This window comes from Mustela nivalis, assembly GCF_964662115.1.
Source record: "Mustela nivalis genome assembly, chromosome: 13".
Lineage (NCBI taxonomy): Eukaryota > Metazoa > Chordata > Mammalia > Carnivora > Mustelidae > Mustela > Mustela nivalis.
The window spans coordinates 86,886,081-86,912,521 of record NC_139032.1 but is presented as its reverse complement, the minus strand read 5'-3'; the positions used below and the strand labels follow the sequence as shown (position 1 = coordinate 86,912,521).

General features: G+C 55.4%; 1 protein-coding gene across 2 annotated transcripts; it reads right to left on the bottom strand.

Moving 5' to 3' along the window:
• Positions 1–251: 251 nt before the first annotated feature.
• Positions 252–26,441, bottom strand: MIGA2 (mitoguardin 2). Of its 2 annotated transcripts, none has more exons than XM_082695213.1 (16): positions 26,349–26,441; positions 23,643–23,869; positions 22,492–22,702; positions 20,841–20,953; positions 19,652–19,769; positions 19,309–19,445; positions 12,740–12,857; positions 11,094–11,194; positions 10,400–10,515; positions 9,431–9,503; positions 9,197–9,283; positions 4,414–4,512; positions 3,962–4,096; positions 3,242–3,295; positions 2,382–2,498; positions 252–2,108 (listed from the first exon to the last, which is right to left on the bottom strand). In XM_082695213.1, the coding sequence occupies exons 2-16, from the start codon at positions 23,736–23,738 to the stop codon at positions 1,902–1,904; spliced, it is 1,782 nt and encodes a 593-aa protein (XP_082551339.1). In that variant the 5' UTR covers positions 23,739–23,869; positions 26,349–26,441; the 3' UTR covers positions 252–1,901. The 2 variants fall into 2 exon arrangements, with proteins under 2 accessions (XP_082551339.1, XP_082551338.1); XM_082695212.1 differs by having other exon boundaries at positions 23,643–23,823; positions 26,349–26,422.

The following is a 26,441-nucleotide window of genomic DNA, read 5'->3' as shown; positions in this document are numbered from 1 at the left end:
TGCTCAGCGGGGAGCCTGCTTCCTCCTCTCTCTCTCTCTGCCTGTCTCTCTGCCTACTTGTAATCTCTCTCTGTCAAATAAATAAATAAATCTTTTAAAAAAAATAAATAAATAAACAGAGAGAAAACCAGCTTTAAAAAAAAAAAAAGAGACACAGAGAGAGAGAAAAGCAGACTCCCCACTGAGCAGAGAGCCCGACGCGGGACTTGATCCCAGGCCAAACTCACTGAGCCACCCAGGCGCCCCGGAACGCCACTGTTTAAATCATTTATTTGGAAGTCGATGCACACACACTCTACCATACAAAAGTTGGAAGCTGCAACAAATCCAGTGCCCAAGGCAGTGCATGGACGCGTAAACAAAGACAAAACCAAGATGCCGCTCTGAGTGATTCGGGAGCAAATCAGAGAGGCCGGGGACCCAGCCCAAGATGACACTCATAGCGCAGGGTAAGTGCAAATGAATGGAATGCAGGGCTGGAGGGGAGGAGGGCCACCCCGGGCCTCCCCACCCAGGAGGCTGCTCCTTCCTGGGCACCAACCTTGGAGAGTGGGAGCCCTGGCTCGACATAGGATCCCCCAGCCTGGGGAGCAGGAGGAGTGTGCAGAGGAGTGGGCTCAGAGCTGATGGGCTGGGCCCACACGACCCCTCTGTTTCTCCTCTCTCTCCCTGCCAGGACCCCTCTGCCATTCAGGGGCTAGGGGCCCTGGTCTGGGGAACCAGCCTCCGGAGTACAGAGATCAGGGAGGCCTCTGTGTCTCCGGGAGGCTTCTCGGCCTGATAGGGGCAGACCTCAAAATAAAGTGTTAAGGCAATAAATAAAACATCCCACCTCCGGTGAAAACACTGTGAGATAAGTCTGCAGGGCTGACAGCACCCCGCAGATGTGGGGACAATGTGGGGACAACATGGGGATGGCTGTTAAGACCAGCCACTGCCCAGCTAGAGCATTTTATGTGTCGAGCCGAAGGCAAAGCGCCTGGCTTAATGAGGGCCGGGGATTCGGTCCTGCCCTGTGTGTCCTCTGACCTTCTTGACATGGTCCCTGGGCCCCCGCCACCAACGGCAGCACAGGCGACAGGCCTGAGATAAGCCCTGGTTGGAGCCTCCGGCTCGCCCTAGCACCACCCAGGGGTTCCAGGCTCACCGAGGCAGGAGGGTGGGGCACGAGAACCAGCCCCCCCTTCCCCTGTCCGTCTTTGGTGGTGGCAAAGGGGAAAGAGAGATAACTCTTTGGCAGGACAAGGGCATGTCAGAGGACAGCATTCTGGTTTCGTGCTTAGGTTTGCCAAGGGCCCAGTCCCTGCCCAGACTTGAGCACAAGGAAAGTCGACCCGCCCTGTCCCACCCTCAGACGGTCTAGGCATGCCACCCCCCGAGGGGTGCCCCTGGCACTCTGTGGCCCCGCCCTCCCTTTCTGAAGCTGTCAACACTCTGGGTGGTGGCCGGCGGGACCGGGCAGCGTCTCGCCCAGGTTCCTTCTGTCTAGGACAGTGTGGCCTTTGCCGCAGAGCCCCGGCGCCCCATCTTCCACAGCCTCCTTCATCAGCAGCCCTGGGGTCAGGTCCCTCTCTCCCACCACCTTCCTCTCCCTCGGGCCCCACAGATCACTGGTCCCGCAGCCGCTTCCCCCAGGGATGGCTGAGGGCAGTCGGGTGGGCTCCCAGGGGCTCCAAACCCTCTCCAAGGCAGTTGGTGGGGATTCCCAAATGAGGACGAGGGACAAGGTCAGGGGCAATCGCCCTTGGCCCCCAAGGCCCAGGCTCTGCCGCTGCTGATGGCCGTGGATCTCCAGGCCCTTCCATGCCAACCCGGAGAAGAGGAAACAGCCTTCTCTCTGCGCCCGCCCTCACCGGCGAGGCCCTGGCGCCCCACCCCCAACTGCAGGCCTGCCCCCACCGCTACTGCAGCTCCCCCAGGGGCCCGTTCTCTCGCGGCAGGGCCCCGTTGAGGCCCACGCTGCTGGCCACGGGCGCCCCCAAGTAGCCCAGCAGGATTTCGCTGCGGCGCCGGGACAGCTGCAGGATGTCCTCCGCCAGCGCCGGCACAGACGTGTAGCGCACGTTGTCCAGGTCGAACATGTCCCGCAGGTACTGCACGATCTGGTGCTGGGGGGCCGGGCCGGCGTCAGCTGGGGCTTTGGGCCGCGCTCCCCCACACAGATGCCCTCCAGACCGCCCCAGGCCCCTCCCTGGCTACCGGAGCGCCAGCCCGTCCACAGGCTCCGCAGCCCACCCCGTGCTTGCTGCAAACCCACGTGGGTCAGGCTCTCCCCAGGCACCCCCGCGCTGCCGACAACGCAGGCAGACCCACATGGGCCGGGCTCCCGCCAGGCACTCCCATGCACCCAACAGCCCAGGTGGGCCACGCCCCCTGTTTACCTTGAAGAAAGCACAGACTTCTGCGAGCTGGGGCTTGGGTCCAAGGAAGCCGAAGGCTAGGACGGGGCTAACGTGCTCCGATACGGAGTAGAAATGAGAGATGAAGCCATCGGGCACCTGGAAAAGGTGGCGACACTCAGAGCTGAGACGCCGGCAGGGGGCGGCAGCTGGGCCCAGGGGGCCTGGCACAGAGCTGGCTCAGTTGTGGGCTCGCTGGGTGACCCCAGGCAAGGGATAGGGCTTTCACCTCTGCAGAACGGGGGTAACCTCGAGGCTGCTGGGAGGACTGCATGAGGAGGGGGCGGGGTGGGCTCCGCACAGGAAGTGCCCAGTGAACATGGCAGTGGCGGCTGGTGCCAGCCGAGCCTGGCTGGCAGAGGGGAGCCATGGATCGCAGCCCAGATAGAGCAGCCAGTCGCCGCCCCGGGGAGCAGATAACAGCAGCCTGGGGGTGGGGGAGGGAGGCTGCTCTGCCTGCTCCCGGGGCGCCCTGCCCCCACCAGATGCCTCGACCAAGCCAGGCGCCTCCCCTCCCTCAAGGATGCCCTTTCCCCGTGAGTCCTCCCACAGTTCCTGCTGGCCCGTGCTGTGCGGGGTCCTGGGGAGGAGAGGAAGCACAACTCTGTGCATCTCTGCGGTCCTCCTGGTCAAGGGACAGAGAACGGCCACAGGGGGCCAGTGCTGTGGCAGAGGTACAAGAGGTACAGCAGGGCCTGGGGGCTTAGCAAGATCTCCCTGCACCAGCCCCACTCCTCTGCCCAGCCCGCCCCACGCCACCCTGCCGCTAGAACAAGGGCTAGTGCACGCCCATTGGTCATCTGAGGTGGGGGCCATGCCCGGGGCCCGAGGGGGTCACTCACCATCAGCAGTCTCCTCTTGGCTTTCAAGACTGACCAGCAAGCAGTGGCCAGAGCCTAAACCAAAGATGGGACCCCAGCCAGGTTTCAGAAGGCCAGGCCATGCCTGCAGCCCCGCGCTATGTGCCCCGAGCTCCCATCACCCCAAGCAGGAAGACAGGGCTCGGCGCCTCAGCTCTGCTGCCTCCCTCCCCTCAGTCCGGAATCCTGATGCCAACCCTCGTGGCTGCAGGCCTCTGCACTCGCCACGGAACTTCCCCAGACCTCAGTTTCCTTCTCTGTAAAACGGCCACGACCCAGCACACCCACCTCACTCAGAGGTTGTGCGGACCCGCAAACTGCATAAAGACCAGCCCCAGGTCACGCCTGCCCCACGGGGCCCACACTCAACTTCTCCCGCTGTTCCTTTTTCTTTCCTGTGTCTTAACTCAGTAAGATGCATGGACACGGGGTAGAATTAACGGAGACCCCGATGCAGAAGGAAAACACCCACCCAGCGGGTTCTGAACGGGGTCCCCTGGGAAGCTGATCCAAAGCAGATACCTGGTCTGCCGAGGTTCGGGAGCTGCACATCATGCGGGGAAGGGGAAGCTGCCCAGAGGGGTGACTGCTGCCTGACGGGTGGGGGGCCCAGGCTTGGTGCTCAAAGCAGGAAGAGAACGGAGTCTGGGCCAAGGCATGGGGGATGGGAGTGCATGCTGGACGCGGAGGGCAGCCACCCACCGTCTCCTTGAAGCTGTCTGACAGCCACCGGTTCCTCAGGACAGCGAGCACCGAGGATGGGGGGTTCTCCAGGTCCTCGAAGGCGTCCATGAGGATGAAGTCCAGCACAATATCAAAGAAGCTCATACACACCACCTGTGAGAGGGCAGGGATGCTCTGAAGGCAGCAGGCCCACTGTCCGGATGGGAAGACCGAGTCCAGAGAGGCGCGGGTGCGTGGGGGCCTGGGTGGGAACACACGGGTGAGTGGGCACCTCTCCAGGCCACAGTGGGGCACAGCTGGCAGAGCCTGGGCCCGTGGCAGGGCAGGACCCGAGGGCCAGCAGCAGTGATGGGCCCATCTCAGGCCTCGGAATTAAGGTGAAGCTCCGCACAGGCACTCCCCCCCCCCCCGCCAAGGATCTCAGGTACGAGGGACCCCGCGGCCCCGGGGCTCAGCATAAACCGACTCACCCCCCGGCCCTCCAGTTCCAGCCGCGTGGTAGCCCAGGTCTCGGGCCGTAGGGCATAGCCCATCATCTCCTCGTAACTCTCCAGGAAGCCTTTGGGGCTCTGTGGGGAGAAGCAGAGCCTGCTGTGGTCATGAGAGAGGTTCCATGGCTCACCTGGACGAGATCCACAGGAACAGGCAGAACAGGCCCGTGGAGGGACGAGCCAAGGCGAGGCTGAGGTCGATGCTGGAGCGGCGGCCATCAAGAAAATCGGGCAAGAAGTGTCCTCTGACCACCGCAATGTGCCTCTCAGAGACCAGGACACGTCTGGGAGAGATTCAACAACAGCACACCCCACGACATCTCACACCAACTCACAACCGGGCACCAAACGCTGCCCGGGAGATGCAAACACTCGACAGCGTGAGCTCACTTTGCAAAGATGCATGAGGACAGGAAGCTGAGTCAAGCAGCCAAAGATGAAAATCTTCGTGCCCCAGGGTGTCCCTGATGAAGCGGGAGAAGCTACGGCCCACACTCCTGGGCCTGCTCTGGGGGAGTCAGTGAGCTCACGCACGTAACACCATCAGCCCAGCGCCTGGACCTAAGTGATGAACAGCGTCTAAGACCTGCTGCTGCTGTTGGCTCACGGGATACATCCCGCACGCTCTGGGGCTGGGAGGTGGAGCTGGGGCGTGTGACATGACGTGCACACGCAAGGATGTGCACACACAGGGGTGTGCACAGATGGACCTGGGAAGCTGGGGTGGGCCACGGTCTATCTTCACACGGACCAACATATCTAACTCGTGGTACTAAGAGGGACGGTCCACCAGCACACCCACTCTACAGAAAGGCATGCTGAGGCTTTGGGACATCAGTGATGTGGCCGAGAGCCAGGCAGGATGGAGCTGACACAGAAGAGCACAGGCGGGTTGATGCCGCTCACGCAGAACCCTGGGTAGAGGAGCCACGAGACAGGTGTTCACCAAAATGGAAATGTGGTGGAGTAGGGGACGAATTTTCTTTTTGCTTTTATGTGTCTGTTGGGTTTTGCTAAAATGAATATTTTTGTAATCATTAAAAAAAACAAACCCTATTTTCATTAAGTTTTGAAGAGAATTTGCTAGAATGACCCCAGACCATGCCTTAATCCCTGAGCCTCAGTTGCTTCACCTGTAAAGGGGGACGATGAAGATGAGGGCTTGTGGCCAAGCACGTCTGACACGCTCTCCCCACGTCCCCAGGACATGCTCACGAACACGTTAGTGAGGAGGCTCGGAGAGGGCGCAGGTCTGGCCCATGGACACGCAGCAACGACAGGGGCTGATCTAGCAAGAGCCTAGGTGCTGCCCGCCGAACGGGCACCCTCCCGGGGGGGTGGGGAGTGGGATGGGGTGAGGGTTCACCTGCCTCCACCTGCCTGCAAGGGTCTGACAGGGCATCCGTGCCCGCCGGGGTCCCAGGGCTTAGTGCAGGCCCCGCCCTCGAGAGCTGCCCCCCAGCTCTTCATGAAACCTACATCCCACACTGGGATGAGCAAGGACAGCCGCACCTCCAGGCCCCTTGGGGAGGGCCACGGAGAACGGACACCTGCTAAGCGCCTGGTACCCACTCGGCCCTCACCTGCCCTTCCTTCACATGTGCATTCCTTCCCTGTGTTGGGAGGCCACAGAGAACAGGCCAAGGGCTAGGCTGAGGTCAGGCTAATCTGGGTTCAAAGGCCAACTCTGCCCTTCCCTGGCTAAGGGCCCCGGGCAAGCCCCTGGCCCTCTCCTTATCCACCGAGTGTTTCCTTATCCACCGAGCAGAGACTGTGGTCAGGACCAAATCAGCGACCAGAGGTAAAAGACACATGATAAAGTGCTGGGCTCACTGCGGGGTAAACAGCAGCTTTTGGAAGAATAATCAGGAACACTTAGGGAGCACCTGCCCCGAGCCAGGCCCTGGGCCGGGCACACACCTGTGCTGGGGCAGCTGTGGTCCTGGCCCTCGGGGAGCTTGGCAAGTAGTGAGAGAGGGCAACCTGCCAACAGGATGACGGGTCATGGGGCGGCGCTGGCAAGGTCAGCCCGAGGACTCTTGGCAAAGCCCTCCTGGGGAGACAGATGGTTAGCAGGGACTTAAAAGATGGGGAACCCAGGGGAAGGGGAAGGAATGGGGACCAGGGAGCTTCTAGACGCTGGTACTTCCTAGCTTTGGGGCTGGGTACGCAGGGGTTCACCTTTTCACTCATTAAATCCTATAAATACATTTCATATTCCCATGTGTAGACTTACAATAAAGCAGCGGACGACAACAGCACTGGGCGGCAGTGTTCGGGGCACAGAGGGAGCAGCATAGGCGAAGGCCCAGATTGGGGAGAAAGTCTGGTAGAAGTGTACACTAAGAGCCTGAGGCCTTCGGGGCACCCAGGTGGCTTGGTCAGGTAAGCATCTGACTTTGGCTTAGGGTCCTGGGATCAAGCCCCAGAGTGGGCTCCCTGATCAGTGGGGAATCTGCCTGTCCCTCTGCGCCCCCCATTTGCTCTCCCTCTCTCAAATAAATAAAATCTTTAAACATAAATAAATAGAGTGCCTGGGTGGCTCAGTAGGTTAAGCCTCTGCCTTCAGCTTAGGCCATGATCTCAGGGTCCTGGGATCGAGCCCCCATACTGGGCTCTCTGCTCAGTGGGGAGCCTGCTTCCTCCTCTCTCTCTGCCTGCCTCTCTACTTGTGATCTCTCTCTCTGTGTCAAATAAATAAATAAAGTCTTTTTTAAAAAATAAAATAAGGGGCACCTGGGTGGCTCAGTGGGTTAAAGCCTCTGCCTTCGGTTCAGGTCATGTTCCCAGGGTCTTAGGATCGAGCCCCACATCGGGCTCTCTGCTCAGTAGGGAGCCTGCTTCCTCCTCTCTCTCTCTGCCTCTCTGCCTATTTATGATCTCTGTCTGTCAAATAAATAAATAAAATCTTTTTAAAAAATAAATAAATTAAATTAAAATAAATCAATAATGCCTGAGCCCTTTGTCTGGACAGGGCAAAGGGTGTGTGGCAGCCGGCCACGAAACAAAGTTTGGTCTTTCCCTCAACGGCGGTGGGAACAAGAGAACATTTTCAGGCAGTTGGGTGCTGCGGTCAGAGGCGTGTTTTATTTTTTATTTATTTGTTTTTAGAAGTTTATTTATTTAAGTCATCTCTGCCTCTGACGTGGGGCTTGAACTCATGATCCCGGGATCAAGAGTCTCAGGTTCCTCCGACTGAGGCGGCCGGGTGCCCCCAGAGGTGCATGTTAGAACCACTAGCTGGACGGGTGAGGTGAAAAGGACTCAGGGGAGGGGTGTTCTCAGGGGCTTCGCTCCAACAAGTGGCCTATAAACGTGAAAACTCACACAGCCTTATTAATAATCAAGGAAACATGAAAGGATGCATAACATAGATTAAAAGGGTTACTAATGTCCAATTACCGACGCCTTACATTTGATGTCACATAAGGACACACGATTATGCTGCTGGCTGGCAGGGCATTTCCAAGAGCGGACTGGCAAAACCCAGATGTGCCTGAGACATGGTACTGCCACAACTGGGCTCTGCCCCACAGAAAACCACAGGTCCCTAAAGAGGTCTCTAACAGACGGATCGTAATAGCAGTGCGACAGTGGAAAATCACAACCCAAACGGCCCTTGACCGCAGGACCAGTTGAACCACAGCGAGCCGGCCCGAGGGAGCACTACACAATCAGTAAGAGTGACTGCATCCGCCAACACAAGCCGACATTCAAGATATACTCTTACCCAACAAAACACAGCTGCAGAACAGTCTGTAGGGAACTTAGGAAATTCAATAACCACGTTCAAGGTTAGTCCGTGAACCCGGGGAGGAGAAACACAGCCGACTGGGGTGGTAGCTCCCCCTGGCAGGTTCAGGGAGACCTAAGGTTTGCATTTTGGAAGTCACTGAACTATAAAACTGAGTGACCATATCATCAGAAGTGAGAGCAACACAGAACCGTATTTTTCAGAATCAGCACAGGAAACCCCTCCTAAGCCTTTCCCAGCACCCCCTGAGCTTTCAGGATGAAGTCAAAGCTCCTCAGCTTGCTTTCAGATTGGGCTTTTTTTTTTTTTTTTTTTAAGATTAATTTCTTCAGGGGCACCTGGGTGGCTCAGCGGGTTAAAGCCTCTGCCTTCCGCTCAGGTCATGATCCCAGAAACCTGGGATTGAGCCCTGCATCGGGCTCTCTGCTCAGCGGTAAGCCTGTTTCGTCCTCTCTCTCTGCCTGCCTCTCTGCTTACTTGTGGTCTCTGTGTGTCAAATAAATAAACAAAATCTTAAAAAAAAAAAAAAAAAAAAGATTTATTTATTCATCTGAGAGAGAGACAGAAGGCATGAATGCGAGTGGGGTGGTGCAGGGCTGGAAAAGGACGCCCAGTCAACGGTTCAATCCCATGACCCGGAGATCATGACCTGAGCCAAAATCAACAGACAGACGCTTAACTGCCTGAGCCACCCAGGCGTCCTGGGCTTTTTTTTTTTTTTTTAAACAGAACCAAATAGGGGCACCTGGGTGGCTCAGTGGATTAAGCCTCTGCCTTTGGCTCAGGTCATGATCTCAGGGTCCTGGGATCGAGCCCCACATCGGGCTCTCTGGTCAGCAGGGAGCCTGCTTCCCCCCACCTCTCTCTGCCTACTCTCTCTGTCAAATAAATAAATAAAATCTTAAAAAAAATTTTTTAAAAAATAAAATAAATAAACAGAACCAAATAAAAGTTACAAAAGTTAAAATTAAAAAAGCCAAGGTAGGAAGAAAACCTGAAGAAAGCTACCTTCTCGGCTTTGGTCATCAGGCCCGTCACCATCTGCCGGCCAACCTCCCCGAAGAAAAGTTGGTTGCTCTTGTCTTCTAGAAGACCCTGAGGAATGAGGAAGGGAGGGGAGCGAGCTGGCGGCGAAGTCCGTATAATGGGCTGGGCCCATGACCCATCTGCACAGGGGAGGCAGGTGTGCCCGACGGCCCCCCAGCCCCGGCTCTGTCCTCTCCAGGTGCCCCCGACACCCACCTCGAAGGCTTGCCGCACACAATGCAGCTTGGCCAGAAAGTCCTGGTCACTGTAGCAGCCTAGCAGCTCAGTCCTGAGGAGCAGCACAGTCAGTCACGCTGGGATTGGGGGGAGCCCTGAGTGGTCCTACCTCAGCCGTGCAGTACAACCGTGGGCGAGTGCCTGCCTTCCTCTAGGTTCCTCAAAGTGCCCCCCAAACCGAAGGGAAGAGGCTGACTGGACACCCTCTGAGGGTGTCTTGTCCTCAGTGGCACTGAGCAGAGCTGGCAGGTCTGGGCCCTGGGAGCTGGGCTGTCCTCGGGCTCCTTCAGGCCCCAGCCAGCCAAGGACGCAGAGGACTGCTCCCAGCTCTCACCCCTCCGGGGGCGCCTGCAGGTCCCCCGGGCTGGCTCCTCTCATCCACACTGGGGAACCAGGACTCTCAACCTTATTTTCAGTCAATGAGCTTTAAACACACATATTTAAATCCGGAGTCATGGCCAAAAGCCGAGTTCTCCGAGTTTCACATCAAACAGCAAAATTAACTTAAGATAGATCAAAACCTAAAAATGCCACAGATGTGGACGCTGAGGCCGAGGGTGGTGAGGCAACTCGTCCAGGGCCACATGTTCTGAAGAGCCAGAACTTGGAAGGAATCAGGTGTGTCCCCGGGGCCCGGCTTCAGGGCCGTGGCAGAGACAGATTACTTCAGGGCACGGCTTTGGAAGAAAGCCCACTGCATTTCTGTGGTTAGATCCCTGTGATAACTTAGAATAAGTAGAAACAACTATTATTTCACTAATTAATTATATTAATTTGCGGTTGTTAGTTGTAGGCCTTTCTGTCTTAGAACTCCAGGCCTTTCTAGACCCTCCCTGGCTGGGCCACGAGCCGCCGCTGGGGCACTGCTGGCCTCTCTGGCCTCTGGCCGCAGGGGGACAGGGCCCGCCCCACCAGCCCCTGCTCCCCGCCTCCTCCCCACGCACTCGCCTGAGGGTCCGGCACGGCACCCTGCCCTCCTTCACCAGCTGTAGGGCCTCTTCGTAAGCCGCAGCCGGCCTGGACAGTGGGATCAGGTCATCTCCCGCCTGCAGGGACTCAAAGAGCTGGGGGAGGGCGCACAGGAAGAGGAAGGTGGGGTCACGGCCTGTGGAGTGTGGGGGCCTGCCCAGGGGACACCCTAGTGGTCAGCCTCTCAGACAGGCTGCTGGAGGGAACACTGACCCAACAGGCAGGAGGCCTCGATCTGAGCCCAGCTCTGACTCTCAGCGTCCCCACCTCCGCCAGGGGCCTGAGCCAAAGGGACCATCGACTGGACAGGTGCTCACATCTCACGCCAGGCAGGTGGCTGGGCCTGACACACGTGGCCATGGCAGGAGACTAATGCCAAGCCGTGGGCCACGCAGTGTAAGACGGGAGAGGTCGGCATGCGCCGGAGCCACGGGGTGGGGGAGACCCCGGCCCTCCCCCACAGGACCCAGGACCCCGGCTTCTCACGCCTCCCTGTCTCCAGCCAGTGCGTGGGGTCCCTGGGGAGCGGCACTTGGAAACTGCCAAATTTTGCTCCTGTCAGAGGAAATGCCTTCACTTTCCCACGACCCAGTGCTCATGGTGACGGTCCCACGGGGCCGGCTTCACTCTCCCCCCGCCCTCCCTCTCTGCCCCTTGACCCCGCCCCCCTCACCTCAGTAGCGGAGAAGAAGGAATCCTCAGAGGTCAGGCTGTCCTCATCATCCGCCCGTAGATGCAAGGAGCCCTCGGTCAGGGGCAGCATGAGGGTCCTCTCTGGCAAGAGCAGGAAGAGAAGGGCTGAGCTGAGACTCCGAAATCACTGGGTTTTTGGGAACGCAGCGCGCAAGGTGACCGACGCCTGATGATGGGCTGGCTGGGGCCGCCGATCGCACAGCTGCCGTGTACTGAACACATATGCGAGAAGATTCTGGGCTCAGTGCCTCAACAGAAGGGCTTCTTTCGATGTTCCAGTATTGCTGGAGGTGGGCACAGTCAGGTGTGGAACTGGGCTGCTGAGGGGGACTGCCCACGGCCATAGAGCCGCACCCCAAGGCCCGAGGGCTCCTGAACTCTGCTCAGACAGGCTCCGCCATACTGTGTGGCCCTGAGCGACCGGACTCCCCTCTCAAACTTAACCACTGATGACAGAGAGCTCAAGGAACGCATCGGTCGTGGACTCGGTGTTTCTAGCCTCCTCTGCTCAGGGGCTGCGGGGTTCTGGGCCTTCAGGGCATTTAGGAAAGTTCTGTTGAACAGATAACCAGAGGCCATGGCCTTAAGGGCCCCACCAGCCCCCTCTGCCGCAAGGGGAGGCCGGAGGATGCAGGGTTCCTCTCTGGGGCAAGCCACTGGGGATAGGCCGTGGGAGGATGTGTCACGGTAACAGGCCCTCGCCAGGCCTGTGTCACCACTGGCTGAACTGGAGAGCTGGACACAGGAGTCTGATGCTCTCCCTCAGAGCTGACAGCACCCAGAGAAGGGTCCTGGGGTCCACTCACTGCATGGGGTCTGGCACCCCGTGGGCACCAGCACACTGGTTGTCCAGCCAAACAGCTTCATTCTCTCTCCCTGATGTCACATGCCTTGACCTCAGTCGGGGGTTGGGGGACCAGCAGTAAGACCTGTTTTCAACTAACCTCCAGATGAGCCATCCCTTCTGCCCGCCTGGGGCCCACAGAAGAGGGCTCGAATCAAAGGCCTGGAACCCTTCAGGGGAGATGTTGAAACACATGCCTGAAGGCCTGCTCCCGAAGGGATGGGCCAAGGCACAGTGGCCGGAGACTCTGGGCCCCACCAAGCCCTGCTGCTGCCTACCACATATAGAAGAACACTCTGGAGCACCTGGTTGGCTTTGCTGGTACAGCATGTGACTCTCAATCTAGGGTTGGGGGTGTAGAGATGACTTAAAAATAAAATCTTAAGGGTGCCTGGGTGGCTCAGTAGGTTAAGCGGCCACCTTGGGCTCAGGTCATGATCTCAGGGTCCTGGGATGGAGTCCCACATTGGGCCCTCCGCTCAGCTGGGAGTTGGGTTTCTCCCTATCACTCTCCCTCTGTGCTTGCTCTCTCTCTCTCTCAAATAAAGGAATAAAATCTTTAAAAAAAAAAAATAAATAAAATCTTAAAACAAAGAAATAAACAAAACAAAGCTTCTGTCCCTTAAGGCCTGTTCCCCATCTACGTATAAGGCACCGATCGAATGAGGTCCAAAGGCTCTGAGGATTCGGAGAGAGCCACACCCCAGTTCCCTTGCCACCTGCTACCTCAACCCTGTCTCTCAAGCCCTGTCCCACCCCAGCCTACAAGCAGGCCAGCTCACCAAGGTCCAGCAGCACGCTGTCGGCCGGGAAGGTGGACCCAAACTCCTCCTGCAGGTGGTAAGCCCGGTGTAGCAGGGACTCCAGCTTCTCTGCAAACTCCCTTCGCTGGGACTCTGGCTGCAATTAAGACAATGAACATCAGCCCGAGCCCTCCACACTCCCCAGGCAAACGGTCTCCCCTCACCAATGACAGGGGCGGGAAAGGGGAACAGGATCTGGGACCCAGCAGCAGGAGCAGACGTCTGGAGTGGAGCTGCCCAATGTAGGAGCCACTAGCCACGTATGGCGAAGGAGCCCTGGGAATGTGGCCCTGGGAATGTGGCCTTCTTCTATACATGTCCCCTAAGTCTAAACACACACCGATCGCAAATACTTAGTACCAAGAAACCACAAACAAAAATACTCTAAAACATCTCGGGGTGTGTGGGTGGCACACTCAGTGAAGCGTCTGACTCTTGGTTTTGGCTCAGGCCACGATCTCGGGGCCATGGGATCGAACCCCCACATCAGGCTCTGTGCTCAGCAGGAGTCTGCTTGAGCTCGGCTCTCTCCCTCTGTCACTCCCCATTGCAAGCGTGCGCACGTGCAAACACACTCTATTTCAAGTAAATATTTAAAAAGAAATAAAATAAGGGGTGCCTGGGTATCTCAGTCAGGTAAGCATCTGCCTTCAGCTCAGGTCATGATCCCGTGGTCCTGGGATCAAGTTGTATGTTGGGCTCCCTGCTCATCAGAGAGCCTGCTTCTTCCTCTGCTCCCTGTTCATGCTCTCTCTATCTCTCTCTAATAATAAATAAATAAAATATTTCAATGAAGCTCCACGTTGATCACATGTTGATATGGTAATATTCTCCATATTACTAGATTACATAAAATGCATTATTAAGGGACGCCTAAGTGGCTCAGTCAGTTGAGCGTCTGACTCTTGATCTGAGCTCAGGAGTCAGCAGTTCAAGGCCCACATTGAGCTCCACGAGCTCCACACTGGGCATGGAGCCTACTTAAAATAAATAAACAAATAATAAAATGTATTATTAAAATTGATTTTACCAGTTTCTTTTTTGCTTGTTAGTGTGGTCTCTAAGAAATTTTAAATGAGCTATGTGACTTCCTACTGAACAATGCTGACCTAGGCTCTGACCCCAGCACCACCAGCTCCAAATGGTATGACCGCAAGTAAATTACTTCCTCATTCTAAGCCTCTGTTTCCTTACCTATCAATGAGATGAGAGTACCTACTTCCAGGATTTTGGGGGAAACAGGAAGGAGAGCAGGTATGCAAAGCTCTTCATGCAAGCCTGGCCTGTGGTGATGACCGGTGTTGATTATTGTAATCATCATTATGATATAATATATAACATATATAACACATAAACTATAATACATAATCTATAACATGTAATGTACATATATAACATAGCATGTACGGATGATAATAAGATCATTATCATAAAAGGACGGTCAGGATCCCAGAAAGAGCTGGGTTCAAATTCCACTCTTAATACAAATTGTGCGTGCTTGGGAAAGTGTTGCGCTGAAGACACAACAGCCTCCTCCTGCCCTTGGCTTCTAGGTTGGTATGTGCAAAGGAGGAGGCACCGCACCTTTGATCCCCGCAGCTTCTCGGCCAAGAGGCCAGGCATAGGTAGGCCCAACTCCATTCTCTACCAAGGCTGCCAGAGCCTGCACCTGTATGTAACCAGACCCCAGGGAGGAGCCGAAGGCCAGCTGGGGCCTGCGGCCTCTGGGGACAGAGCTGGACGGGCTCAGAGAGTACGCAATGCTGGAAATGGCTCCTACACACAAGAGCTCTTCTAGGATCAGGCACCTGCTATTCAGCCTTGCAGCACCCTTGAGGGCAGGCATGGCCGTGACCCCGATTCACAGAGAAAACGCAAGGATGTTAAGTGGCCCAGCTCACTCAGCTAGCCCCCCAGTAAGGCTCATGGAATGCTGGGACCCCGTCCGCTTTGCTCAATTCCCCGCCAGCGCAGCCGGCACAGCCCCATAGCTTTGGCGAAGGTCTGTGTACTCTTTCTCAGTCAAGTGGCCTCGGGTTAGGGACCAGTTTCTTGGATGTCACACCCAAAGTGCAAAGACAGAAGAGAAAAGATACACTGAACTCATTGAAATTAAAAACCTCTGTGCTTCAGGGGTGCTTCGCTGGCTCAGTCGGAGACACGAGCGAAAGATGAAGAAAACAACTTCTGTGCTTCAAAGGATGCCATCAAGCAAGTGAAAAGACAATCTGCAGAATGGGAGAAAGTATCTGCAGAGCCTCTCTCTGGTAAGGGACTTATATCTAGGAGATACAAAGAACCCTTACAATTTAAGAATAAAAAGACATAACTACTTGTCTGTGGATAGACACTTGGGCTGCTTCCATATATTGGCTATTGTAAATGCAAGTATCCATCCAGAGATGAATGGATAAAGAAGTGACATATATATATATGTACATACACACATATATACACACACATATATATGTATATATATATATATATCACATATATGTGTATATATACCATAAAAAAGAATATTATTATTCTTTTTTATTCAGCCATTAAAAAAGAATGAAATCTCCATTTGCAGCAACATGGATGGATCTACAGAGTTTAAAGTCCAAGTGAAATAAGCCAGAGAGACTAAACCCCATAGGATTTCACTCATTTGTGGAATTTAAGAAACAAAACAAATGAACAAACTGAAAAAAAGACAAAAAACCCCATCAGACTCTTAAATATAGAAACCAAACTGGTGGGTGCCAGATGGGGGAGCTGACTGGGGGGGATGGGTGAGACAGATAAAGGGATGAAGACGGCCCTCACCGTGATAAGCACCGAGTAATATATAAAATGGCTAGATCGGGGGCGCCTGGATGGCTCAGTGGGTTAAAGCCTCTGCCTTTGGCTCAGGTCGTGATCTCAGGATCCTGGGATCGAGCCCTGCATCAGGCTCTCTGCTCAGTGGAGAACCTGCTTCCCCCTTTCTCTGCCTGCCTCTCTGCCTACTTGTGATCTCTCTGTAACTAAATAAATAAAATCTTTAAAAAAAAATTGCTACAGGGCGCCTGGGTGGCTCAGTGGGTTAAGCCGCTGCCTTCGGCTCAGGTCATGATCTCGGGGTCCTGGGATCGAGTCCCGCGTCGGGCTCTCTGCTCAGCAGGGAGCCTGCTTCCCTCTCTCTCTCTCTGCCTGCCTCTCTGCCTACTTGTGATCTCTGTCTGTCAAATAAATAAATAAAATATTTTAAAAAAAAAAATTGCTACATCATTAAAAAAAAGATAAATAACCAAATTAAAAACTGTAAGGATCTGTACAGACATTTCTCCCAAGATGACATACAAATGGTGAACAAGCCCATGAAATGAAGCTCCAGTTAGCCCAGGGAAATGCAAATCAAAACCACGGCGACATAACCATTTCGCACCCACTAGGATGGCTAGAACCGAAAAGACAGATGAACACAAGTGCTGGCGAGGATGTGGAGAAACCAGAAGCTTCCTACACGGCTGGTGGGAGTGTAAAGCAGCGCAGCTGCCGTGGCAAATGGTCCGGTTCCTCCAAGTGTCCAACAGAGCGTTACTGGAGGACCCGGCACTTCTGCTCCTACTGGGAACTCCTAAGGGAGTTCAAAGCAATGCGTCCACGCACACACACTTGCACACACAATGGTCACAGCAGCATCACTCAGAAGAGCCACAAAGTATAAACAACCCAAATGGCCATCAGTGGACGAACAGCTAAATGAAACGTGGTCCGGCCACACCATTGAGTATTACTCAGCAATACAGAGAAATTAGGTGGTAATTCAAGTTACAAGAATGAACCTTGATGAGTGCTGTGAAGTGTGTAAACCTGATGATTCACAGACCTGTACTGCTGGGGCTAACAATACATTATATGTTTATTAAAAAATTTAAAAAAGGGCTCCTGGGTGGCTCAGTGGGTTAAGCCGCTGCCTTCGGCTCAGGTCATGATCTCAGGGTCCTGGGATCAAGGCCCGCATCGGGCTCTCTGCTCAGCGGGGAGCCTGCTTCCCTCTCTCTCTCTCTGCCTGCCTCTTTGTCTACTTGTGATCTCTGTCAAATAAATAAAATCTTTAAAAAAAAAAAATTTTTTTTTAAAATAAAAGAAGAAGAATGAACCTTGAAAACATAATGCCCCAGGAAAGGGGCCAGGCATAAAAGGCCACTAGTTGGGGTGCCTGGGTGGCTCAGTTAGTTAAGCGACTGCCTTTGGCTCAGGTCATGATCCTGGAGTCGTGGGATCGAGCCCCGCATCAGGCTCTCTGCTCAGCAAGGAGTCTGCTTCTCCTGCTGACCTCTCTCCTCTCATGCTTTCCTTCACAAATAAATACATAAAATCTTTAAAAAAAAAAAAAAAAGGCCACTAGTTATGAGTCTATTTATAGAAATGCCCAGACCAGGCCAATCTGTAGGGATGAAAAGTAGACGAAGGGTTTCCCGGGGCTGGGGCTGTGTTTGACCGAGAGCGTCTGATGAAGCGTAAGGGACTCCATGGGAACACAAGATGAGAATGTTCTAAAATTAATTGTGGTGATGAACACCCAACTCTGAATATATACTAGAAGCCAATTAATTGCACAATTCAGAATTGAGCTGAAATGAATTTTATGGTATACGAGTAATACTCCAATAAACCTGCTAAAAAATATCTTTAGGATAGAGAAACGCCCGGAAGGATACCAGGCGGTTGTGTCTGGATGAAGGGTTAGAGGCATTGATAACACCAAGAACAGAGATCAGTTATTGAGCATCTACTTTGCGCCAGGATCCTAGGGCTGGCAGTGGTGTCCCGCCAAGGGCTCCCCTCACCCAGTGCCCAGGGAGGCCGAGGGCCTTTGCCCGCATCACACAACACGAGCCACCTGATCAAAGACGGAAGACTGGGCCTTTGCCTCCCCTGCTCTTTTCTAGTTCTGTGGTTCTCACTCTGAGTTCTCACTCTTTTTTATTGCTTTCATGACACGAACAATGAAAGTTCTAGAATTTTCAGATGTAGTATTAGCAATCAATACTGTTTTGGAAACAGAGCTGCCTCTCTTCCTTCCCACGACCTGAAACCCTCCTTCAGGAACTACTATCTGCCCATAGACAGGGGAGACCTGATGCAGCTGTGCCCTTGGGCACCAAAGGCTCTGTCACCCTCCAGGGCATTTCTCCAATGTCTGTCCTGTAGCTACAATGTCCTCTGTCCTGTAGCTACTTCTCCTGCTGGGGAGACCGGCTCTGAGCTGATGTTCCCAGCTGGGGTACAGGGCACCGCACCCTCAACTTCCTACCCGCTGCGCCAGGCATGTCCTCACCCTGGTGCTGCAAGCTGTTTCCAGGCTCCCCTGCCAGCTGGCCCCTGGCCCACAAAGGCACAGGTGGAGAAAGAATGGGATGGAAACTCGGAGACCAACACCCCCTCCCAGTCCCGCCTCCCACCCTACCACTGCCCCACCCTGCCTCAGCGGCGGGACACCTGCCGGCCGGCCGGTCAGCCCCTAGCCTGGTTCTAGGTTCTGCGGCTCCTAAAGGCTGGCCACACTCCTCACCTGTGCAACCAATTCTCTGGGTTAACCTCCCATTGTAACACCTGAAGTTCACCTTGCAGACTCTCCAGATACCGTCAGAGAGCCCCGACTTTACCCTCACTCCAGCAGAGCACAGGAGCTCATAGGGCTTTTTTTTTTTTTTTAAATACATAAAAGCGTAAAGACTAAAAGAGACAGTCCACAATCCTATCACCTGTACAAACCCTGCCATTACGCCTAGCTCGAAATTAGGAACGCCACAAAGTAAAATACAGTAAAAGCCTTTTTCCACCTTTCCCTTTCAGCCCGATGTTCCGCACAGATCACTGTCAACAGTTTCCCGTGTTATCTGTCCAGAGGAAAGTAGAAATGCACAAACACCCCAGGTACCCCCAGGCACACATATGCAGGGATCTCTGTCCTGAACACGTACACACGTGGGTCCCCCACACACATTCCACGTCTTGCTTTTTTTCACTTAATGACATACTGTGGCGACAGCAGCCTATCAGCCCAGGCAGATTTCCCGCATACTGGACTCCGGACCCCTGTGGATGGACATATAGACGGTTTCTAGTTTTTTCTGGTTTCTCACTGTTAGAAGATAATGTTTCAGTAAACGTCCATCCAGCACACACATTTTTTATGTTAGCTTTTTCGCTTTATTTCTCTTTCCTGATACTGAAATAAATACTGACAGTGTCCCCAAAAATGTCTAAAGAAAGGACGGGACAAAGGCTGTGTGATCCGCTCCGCTGAACGAAGGCCATTTCCCACCAGTCCTTCGTAAAAGGCACCTTTTCCTCACACAGTTGGGACCGGAGTGTGAGGAGCCTCCGGATGACTGAGTACCAAGCGCCATGCATGTGCTAAGCCCCTTGGGTGGACTGACATCCCGGTGGAAGGGGAAGTCACAGCCCAGCAGAAGGCGGGATGCTACGCTGCCTCCCAGAGGCTGGAGGTCTCTCTGCCCCACCTCCAACCTCCTCCGTGGCTGGGAAAGACGCAGGAGAGGACCACCTACCTCAGAGAGCACCTCCGAAGCAGTCTCGGGGTTCCGCAGGCTCTCCCCTGGTGTGGGGGTGCTGCCGCTGTCCCCTCTCTGCCCCACGCTCAGCGCCTGCTCCCACTTCTGTAGAGCTTCCTCGAACAGCTCCATGCCTGAGCACGGGCGGGAAGACAAGGGAGAGAGTCTGAGAGTCGGCCCTCGGCGGACCCCACGGAATGAGGGTTTTGGGGTCAGGAGTGGGGTTGCAAACCAGCACCTGGGAAGATGTCCTGAGCCCCGCCTGGGCTCCTGGGAGGAGGCCGTTTGTCCCCCAACTCTGCCCCAGGGGAGGCCCCACGGCTGACCTCCTGGCCCGTACCTTGCATGTACAGACTCTCTGCGTTGCCGTCACTGGTGGTCACGGACTCTTCCATCCCTCTGGTGTCCCATGGTCCTGAGCACGCAGCTGTGGGGCTGGACGAGTTCACGGCTACTGTCTGGGCACCAAGCAGCACAAGGATCCAAGGGCAAGGGGTTAAGGCCCTCCCAGGTCCTTTGCAGGACCCAAGCCCCTCCCATGGCCTGGTCCTATGTCACACACCCTCTCTGAAGACCATCCTTGAAGCGAGCCCACAGCACATGGCCAAGCCCTCAGCAGGGCCCAGTCCCCAAAACTCAAAGTACTGGACAGCACTTCACAGAAGCTACAGAAGAGGGAGGAAAGAGGCCGGTGGCCAGCCCAGGAAGCAGCAGCCTCCTACAGAAGCCGCCCTGGGCCTGTTCCCTGCTCTGGCACTCTGCAGCTAGGTGGGGCCAGGAAGGCTGAGGGAGCTCCCACCACCACACGGCGGGGCAGGGCCCACTTCTCGCCCTGCTGGGATGTGGGCTCCTCTGGGCCACGAGCCCTCTCTTGCCCACCCCTGGGTTCCCGGTGCAGACCTGGGCTCAGGGATCACTGCACGAACAGGTCACTAGATGAGCGAATGAGCCCAAAGCCACTCCCCAGGAGAAAATAAGCTTCTCTTTGTCTCATTTATCTCTACCTTCAGCACAGTCCCTGGCACCAGGCAGTCACCTGCTCCGTGTCTGATGAACGAATGAATGAACTTTCATAGACAAGTATCTTCCCCGCAAGAGGCCACCCACCTCTCTTCTGCCCATCCCCCTCTCTCACCGAAGCCTGGCCCTCGGTGTGATCAGTGACAGTCTCGGAAAGCCCGTGTGGATGGATGAGAGACCAGAGGAAATCTCTCCTGTCTTCCTTCCGGTCTGTGAGCTCCCTGAGGGCAGAGACTCGAGCCTCCTCAGAACCAGGGCCTAAGCCCTGAGCCCGCTGGTGTCCTCCCTCCTCTATTTTTTTTTTTTTAAGATTTTATTTATTTATTTGACAGACAGAGATCATAAGTAGACAGAGAGGCAGAAAGAGAGAGAGGAGGAAGCAGGCTCCCTGCCGAGCAGAGAGCCCGATATGGGGCTCGATCCCAGGACCCTGGGATCATGACCTGAGCCGAAGACAGAGGCTTTAACCCACTGAGCTACCCAGGCGCCCTCCTCCCTCCGCTATTTACCGAAGCCAGGCTGTGGGAGGAGCCCGAGTGCTTGCTGGGCTCGAGAGAGGAGATGCCACTCAGCGTGTCGTTGCTCTTGCTGCTGGGACTCTGGATCCTCCGGCTGGAATAGCCTGTGAGGAACGGGAGGGCCAGGGGACGTGGCCGTGAGTTCAGCCTCTGCACAGGCTGTTCCCACCTCCAGACAACCCTCCCCCTCCTCATCTGGGAGCTTGTTCTACCTCCCCTTCGAAGGCAGGGGGATGGCAGAGCGCCCAGGGGCATGCGCCTGGCAGAGTGAGACGCCTCTGCCTGTCGGGCCTGCTCACTTCCCCATCCCTGTCCTCTGGCACAGGGCCTGGCCCAGAGGGCCCCGGACCTGCCAGATAAGCCGGAGAAGGAGGGCTGGCGACTTCTCTGCCTACTTCTCACTCCGTCTCCCCGTGTTGCTGACTGACTGATTTGGCATTCTCCTCCTTCCAGAAAGAATCTGAGACGGCGACTTCTTGAAACATACATCAAACTTTTCTTTTGAAGTGAGACAAGTAGGGAAGGGGCAAGAGGGTAGCCCCAGAGGTGATGGCGGTAGGACGGGGAAAGCAAGCGAGGGGCCGGCGCGGGGGCGACTCCAGGTGTCCCCCCGGGGGCCGTGGACACAGAAACCCAGCTACAGCTGCACTTGTCAGGTCCTGTTCTAGACTAGTCTTAAAACTTCTTTTTCCAGATGTAAAGAGAAAACTTTCCTTTTGGGACGATAATTCACAATGAAAATTCATTTTTGGGTAAGGGGATTTCTTCCTTCCTCCTCTTCGTTTTTTGCTTTTTGGTTTGTTTTTTTTTTTAAGGAGGCTCCATGCCCAGGGTGGGGCTTGAACTCATGACGCTGAGATCAAGAGTCGCAAATTCTACTGACTGAGCCAAGCAGGCACCCCAAGGGGGATTTTTCCTTCCTAAACCAGGTTTCTCCCCAGATGGGAGCCTGTGAGAACTTCCTGCCTGGGCAAGAGAGCCACGGGACGTTCAGGCCTGGCAAACACGGGGTTGCTGGGTTACAAAATGAAACGGGGTCTATTAGGGTTTTGAAAGCCGCACCAGCAGACTCAAAATGGCTTAGAGGCTACCAGGGCCGGGGGCTAGGGGGGGGAGGGAGGAGGGGCTGACTACACGGGACACAGGGACTGAGAGCATGGTCGTACGGTTTTCGATGTGGTGTAAATACAGGTCTCTGGGTGGCCCACGAAATTGTATCAGGAACTGTATGCTCAAAAGGCTGAACTGAACTTAAAAGAAAAAGGGTGCAGGGGGTGGGGGATGGGGAGAATACCATCTGGCTCAGGAACCACGTGGTCCTTCTTGCTCCTGAGCCAGGGCACTTCCCTCCCTGGGCAGAGAAGCTGCGCCTCACCAGCCCCCTCTGGACACAGCTGCTCCCAAGGGGTCTGCGGATACCAAGAATTTCCACCTCTAAGAGGACACACGCATCGGGCTGCATCACCCACCGGGACCCTGACTTGGTGAAGACTCAGGGAAAGGTCTACTGCCAACCCTGCCTCCCGGAGGAGGGGAACTTGGCTTGGAGACAGGACATCACTAGCCTAAGATCCGACCGTGACCGGGGGCCCAGCTGGGACCTGACTCCAGGTCAGGCCCTCCCTAGGTGCCTCACACCCACCTTTCTTCACCGATGGGACCTTCCTAGCCATAAGGATGGGCAGGGGCACCGTGCCCAGATGTGCACCTCCCATCTCGGGGCCGACCTGCTTCTTCCTCCGCCGTCGCCTCTTTAGCTGGTGGGCGGCCAGGGCCAGGGCCACTGTGCCCAAGGCTGTGGCAAAGAGGACCTTCCGTAGGCCTGGTGTCAACCGCAGCTGGGAGAAGGCAGACTGCAGGAAAAGAGGGAGGTGGCTGGGCTGCATCTCCCCAGAAGAGCTCTGAGGTGGGCAGAGCTGTGCTGGGGAGCACATGAGAGACACAGGAAGCCTCAGGGACTCAGGGAACATTTGCTGACCAGAAATGATCGAGAGGCAGCCACCCCCTGCCCCCACCCAAGGAGGCACCTGGCCAGCACCTCTGAAATGTGGACCACGTAGACGTAAAGAGGGGGATTGGGGACAGCAAAGCGACAATGCCGAAGAGATCACATCTGGGCTCTAATAGGTGTCCTTAACTCCCTCAGTCGTGACTCCAACAGCTGCAATGACCGAGCACCTACTACACCAGGCACAGGACTAGGATTCTACCTGCGCTGCCTGGCTGAATGCATGTCTGTCTGTCCTTTTTCAGGTGAGACTGTGAGGCTCACACAGGTTAAGACATGCACTCGAGACGACAGGGAGTCTGAAATCAAGCCTAAGTCTCCTGACCCCATTTCATAACAACTCCTTGATGTCGATAATATTCACTCCACCTAACTGCCCCCTCTGTACAATTCCCTACTCCTCATTCTCTGCCTGCTGAGCTGGGAGCCCTTCAAGGGGCGGCGGTGAGGCGGGGGAGCCTACATTGCATACAGCAAAGCTTTACGAAGTGTCAAAAGACCTGGTCAGCCACAAACATCTGAGGTTGGCAGGGAGCGCATTATTAAACCCTTTTTAGGCTGAAAAACTGAGGCCAAGAGTTCAGATAGCCCAGAGTGAAGACCAGGCTTGGGGCCCCAGACTCCTAACCTTGTCCTTCCTGCTTTGCTCAAAGAGGAGACCCCAGAAGCCTGGAGCTATAATGAGGGATAGGCTTTCCCAAATACTAGGGACCCTGGGATGAGTGGCTCAGTATTTCAGAGGCCAGAGGGATAACAGGAGGCCCACAACCCACCCCAATCTTTACCTGCCCAAAGGTCGTGTATAAGAACACAGGGATCTCAGCCACTGTCATGGCCAGCGCCTGGATCATGGACATGCCCTCAGTCCTCCGGAACGCCATGGCAGGACCAGCACCCTCGGGTCTCAGAGCGTCCAAGAAAAATGTCTTCAACTGGCAGCTGGCTGGGTCCCAGGCACCGTCCACGCTTCGAAAAGACAGGAACACACATACCAGAGTGTCCTTGCAAAGAGCTGAGAGACGGATGACCAAGTTAGACACAAGGATATGCTCATATGAGCATATGGGCATGCGAAATGCCCATAAAAGCGCCCCGGGGGATGAAGTGGGAGCACAGCCTACCTTTGGCACGCCAGCCCTGGATTCAGGCAGGAAGGCAGCCAAATGCCCCACGTACCCTCTGCCCACCCAGAGCCCTAGGAACAGGAGACAGCATCTCTGGCACATTGGCCCGATAACAGACCCAAGGCCTGGGTGATGCAGAGGTCACTCTCAGACTTGGGGCTCTACAGCACACTTGCACCATCTTCTTAAACCCATGTTCCACTAGCTACACAAAAACCCCAGGCCACGAAAGGGCCAGGCCCGTCCATCTCCCATAAAGCCAAGAATGCTTTTCTTTCCCGTGGACTGTATCATGAAAGCAGTGGGGTGCTCGCCCAGATAACGAAAACCATGACAGCCTGTGGGTCTGTTCTGCTCTGGGTTCTTTAGATACGTTATTTCGTATCATTACAATTCTGTGAAGGAGATGGTATCTGGCCCCGCACCCCATCTCTGCCAGTTTCCAAAGAGAAAAGTGAGACTCAGCGGGGTTAAGCCAGGAAGAGTCCACAGTCACACAGCTAGTATGAGGCAACCAAGGTCTTGTACCAAGGTCTCCTGGACTTTAGACTCTGTGCTCAATACAGCCCTTTAGCAAAATCTAACTTGCACCAGGAAGTGACAAGCCCCAGCAGAACTACAAACTACAAAAGCAACTTTCCCCTTGGCCTTCAAGGCCCCCCAGGGTACCCCACCTCCCCATTCCAAGGTCAGCGAATAAGTGATTTGAGCACTTGTTGCCAGTCCCCAACATCCTGCACAGCACTCCCCAACTGCCACCACAAAGACCAAGGATGCCTTCAAGGTCTCCTGGGACCTCAAGCGGAAGGAATACACAGGCCAGGACAGACCCTATCAACCTGGGACGGCGGCCAAAATCACTGGAGCAGCACAAGAAACAGCTTATCCCCAGTGAGTGGGAAGGATGGACGAGCCTACCAGTGTAGCTCCAGCACTGGGCTGCGTGCATGAGGGGGGCAAGCGGGAAGAGCAAGTCTAAGGCCAAGGAAACGATCATGCTGTCAAGATAGGAGACACCCTGCCAGGAGGCTGTGAATTAAGCTGTGACCTCCAGTGGTCAGGGCCCGGGTTCGTATCATAAGCCAGCCCTCTCATCCCCCCAGCCTGGCCCAAGCCTCAGAACGCCCGAGGATCAGCAGCCAGTATTTCCCCAGCACCTATCCTATAGGCCAGGCTTCGAAACAGGCTCTGGCTGGGAGTTTAGTCCACTGCTTATGATGGGGAAACTGAGGCCATGAGAGCTAAGCGACCTGACTGAACTCGATAACTGACCAAGCTGGGATGGAACCTCAGCTGCAAGGGATCCTGGAGCTACGGTGTTTCCCCTGAGGCACCTGCTACAGCTGCCACGGCTCCCTCCTGGGCACGTGTGGCTGGGAGGCCTGGTTACTTGCCTGCAGGAGCGTCAAGAGCAGCCTCTGCTGCTCCAGATGAGAGGAAGACTGGCAAGTCCAAGGTGACAACACTGGCCCCCAAGCCTGCTTCACTCCAGGGTTGGATCCAGACTCAGCTCAACTGTGCCCCCTTCTTTCCCACTGACGCAACCTGGGGAGAAGCCTCCTCTTCTCCATGATACCGCCTGCAGCAACATCTCCCATCCTGTGCACACACTTCCAGCACCATTTCCAGCTGGGAAAGTCACCCTATAACCTTGGGCAAGAACCCCCCTCATTGCACCCCCGCTGTGGCACTTACAACACCCTCAGCCTGGATGCCCACACTTTCCACAGGGGCACCTCCTCCCTTGCCCTGGGCAATCCTATTAATGACTCTGGCCTGAGCAGCCCATCTTTCCTCCCTGACCCCAGCAATGCCCCTGGCCCAGGCACTCCTATGAAGCACCCTCTGCCCCGTCTCTGTTCATTCTACTTTCCAAGTCTGACCAAGCTCCCTCTGGGCGCTCACTCCCTTACTGAACCTCAGCAATATCCCCTTATTCAAAATCTGCTCATCCCATCTCGGACAGCTCCCTGCGCAGCCCCAATTCAAGCCCCCTTTTCTCTTGTCCGACCCCTGGAATATCCTTGAGGGTCGTCCAGGTGCCCACTGGAGCCACCCACGACCGGCACACCTGCCCCCTCCATCTCGAGTACTTTGCTAGCCTAGGTTCAGGTACCCGCGACCCTGCAACGTTCCAGGCCCCGGGCATCTCCGCACTGACCTGGCACCTTCCGTTCCACCTCTCGCGCCGCCCACGGCCCCGGTACCTGTTTATTCCAACCCGGGCCCCTTCTAGTCCCTCTGAGCCCGGACATCTGCGCTCCCACCCAGTTCGTTGCTCAGACCTGGCACCCACCCGCCGCAAGCCTCAGTCCCGGGCCCTGCCGCATCGCCCGCCGCACAGGCTCAACCCGAGGAGCCACTCACCCAGGATCCCATCGCTGCGGAAGGGCAGCGTCTCCTTCCCCGGCACCCGCGCAACCAACCTCCGGGCCACCGCGGGGGGCGTGGCCTCATGCA

Coding starts and splice junctions, on each gene's coding strand:
- MIGA2 (XM_082695213.1), bottom strand. CDS start 23,738: ATGGCGTTCCGGAGGACTGAGGGCATGTCCATGATCCAGGCGCTGGCC. Junction 11,195..12,739: donor CAGCGTGCTGCTGGACCTTG/GTGAGCTGGCCT, acceptor TGCTCTTGCCAG/AGAGGACCCTCATGCTGCCC. Junction 9,504..10,399: donor GTGCCGTGCCGGACCCTCAG/GCGAGTGCGTGG, acceptor GCTGCTCCTCAG/GACTGAGCTGCTAGGCTGCT.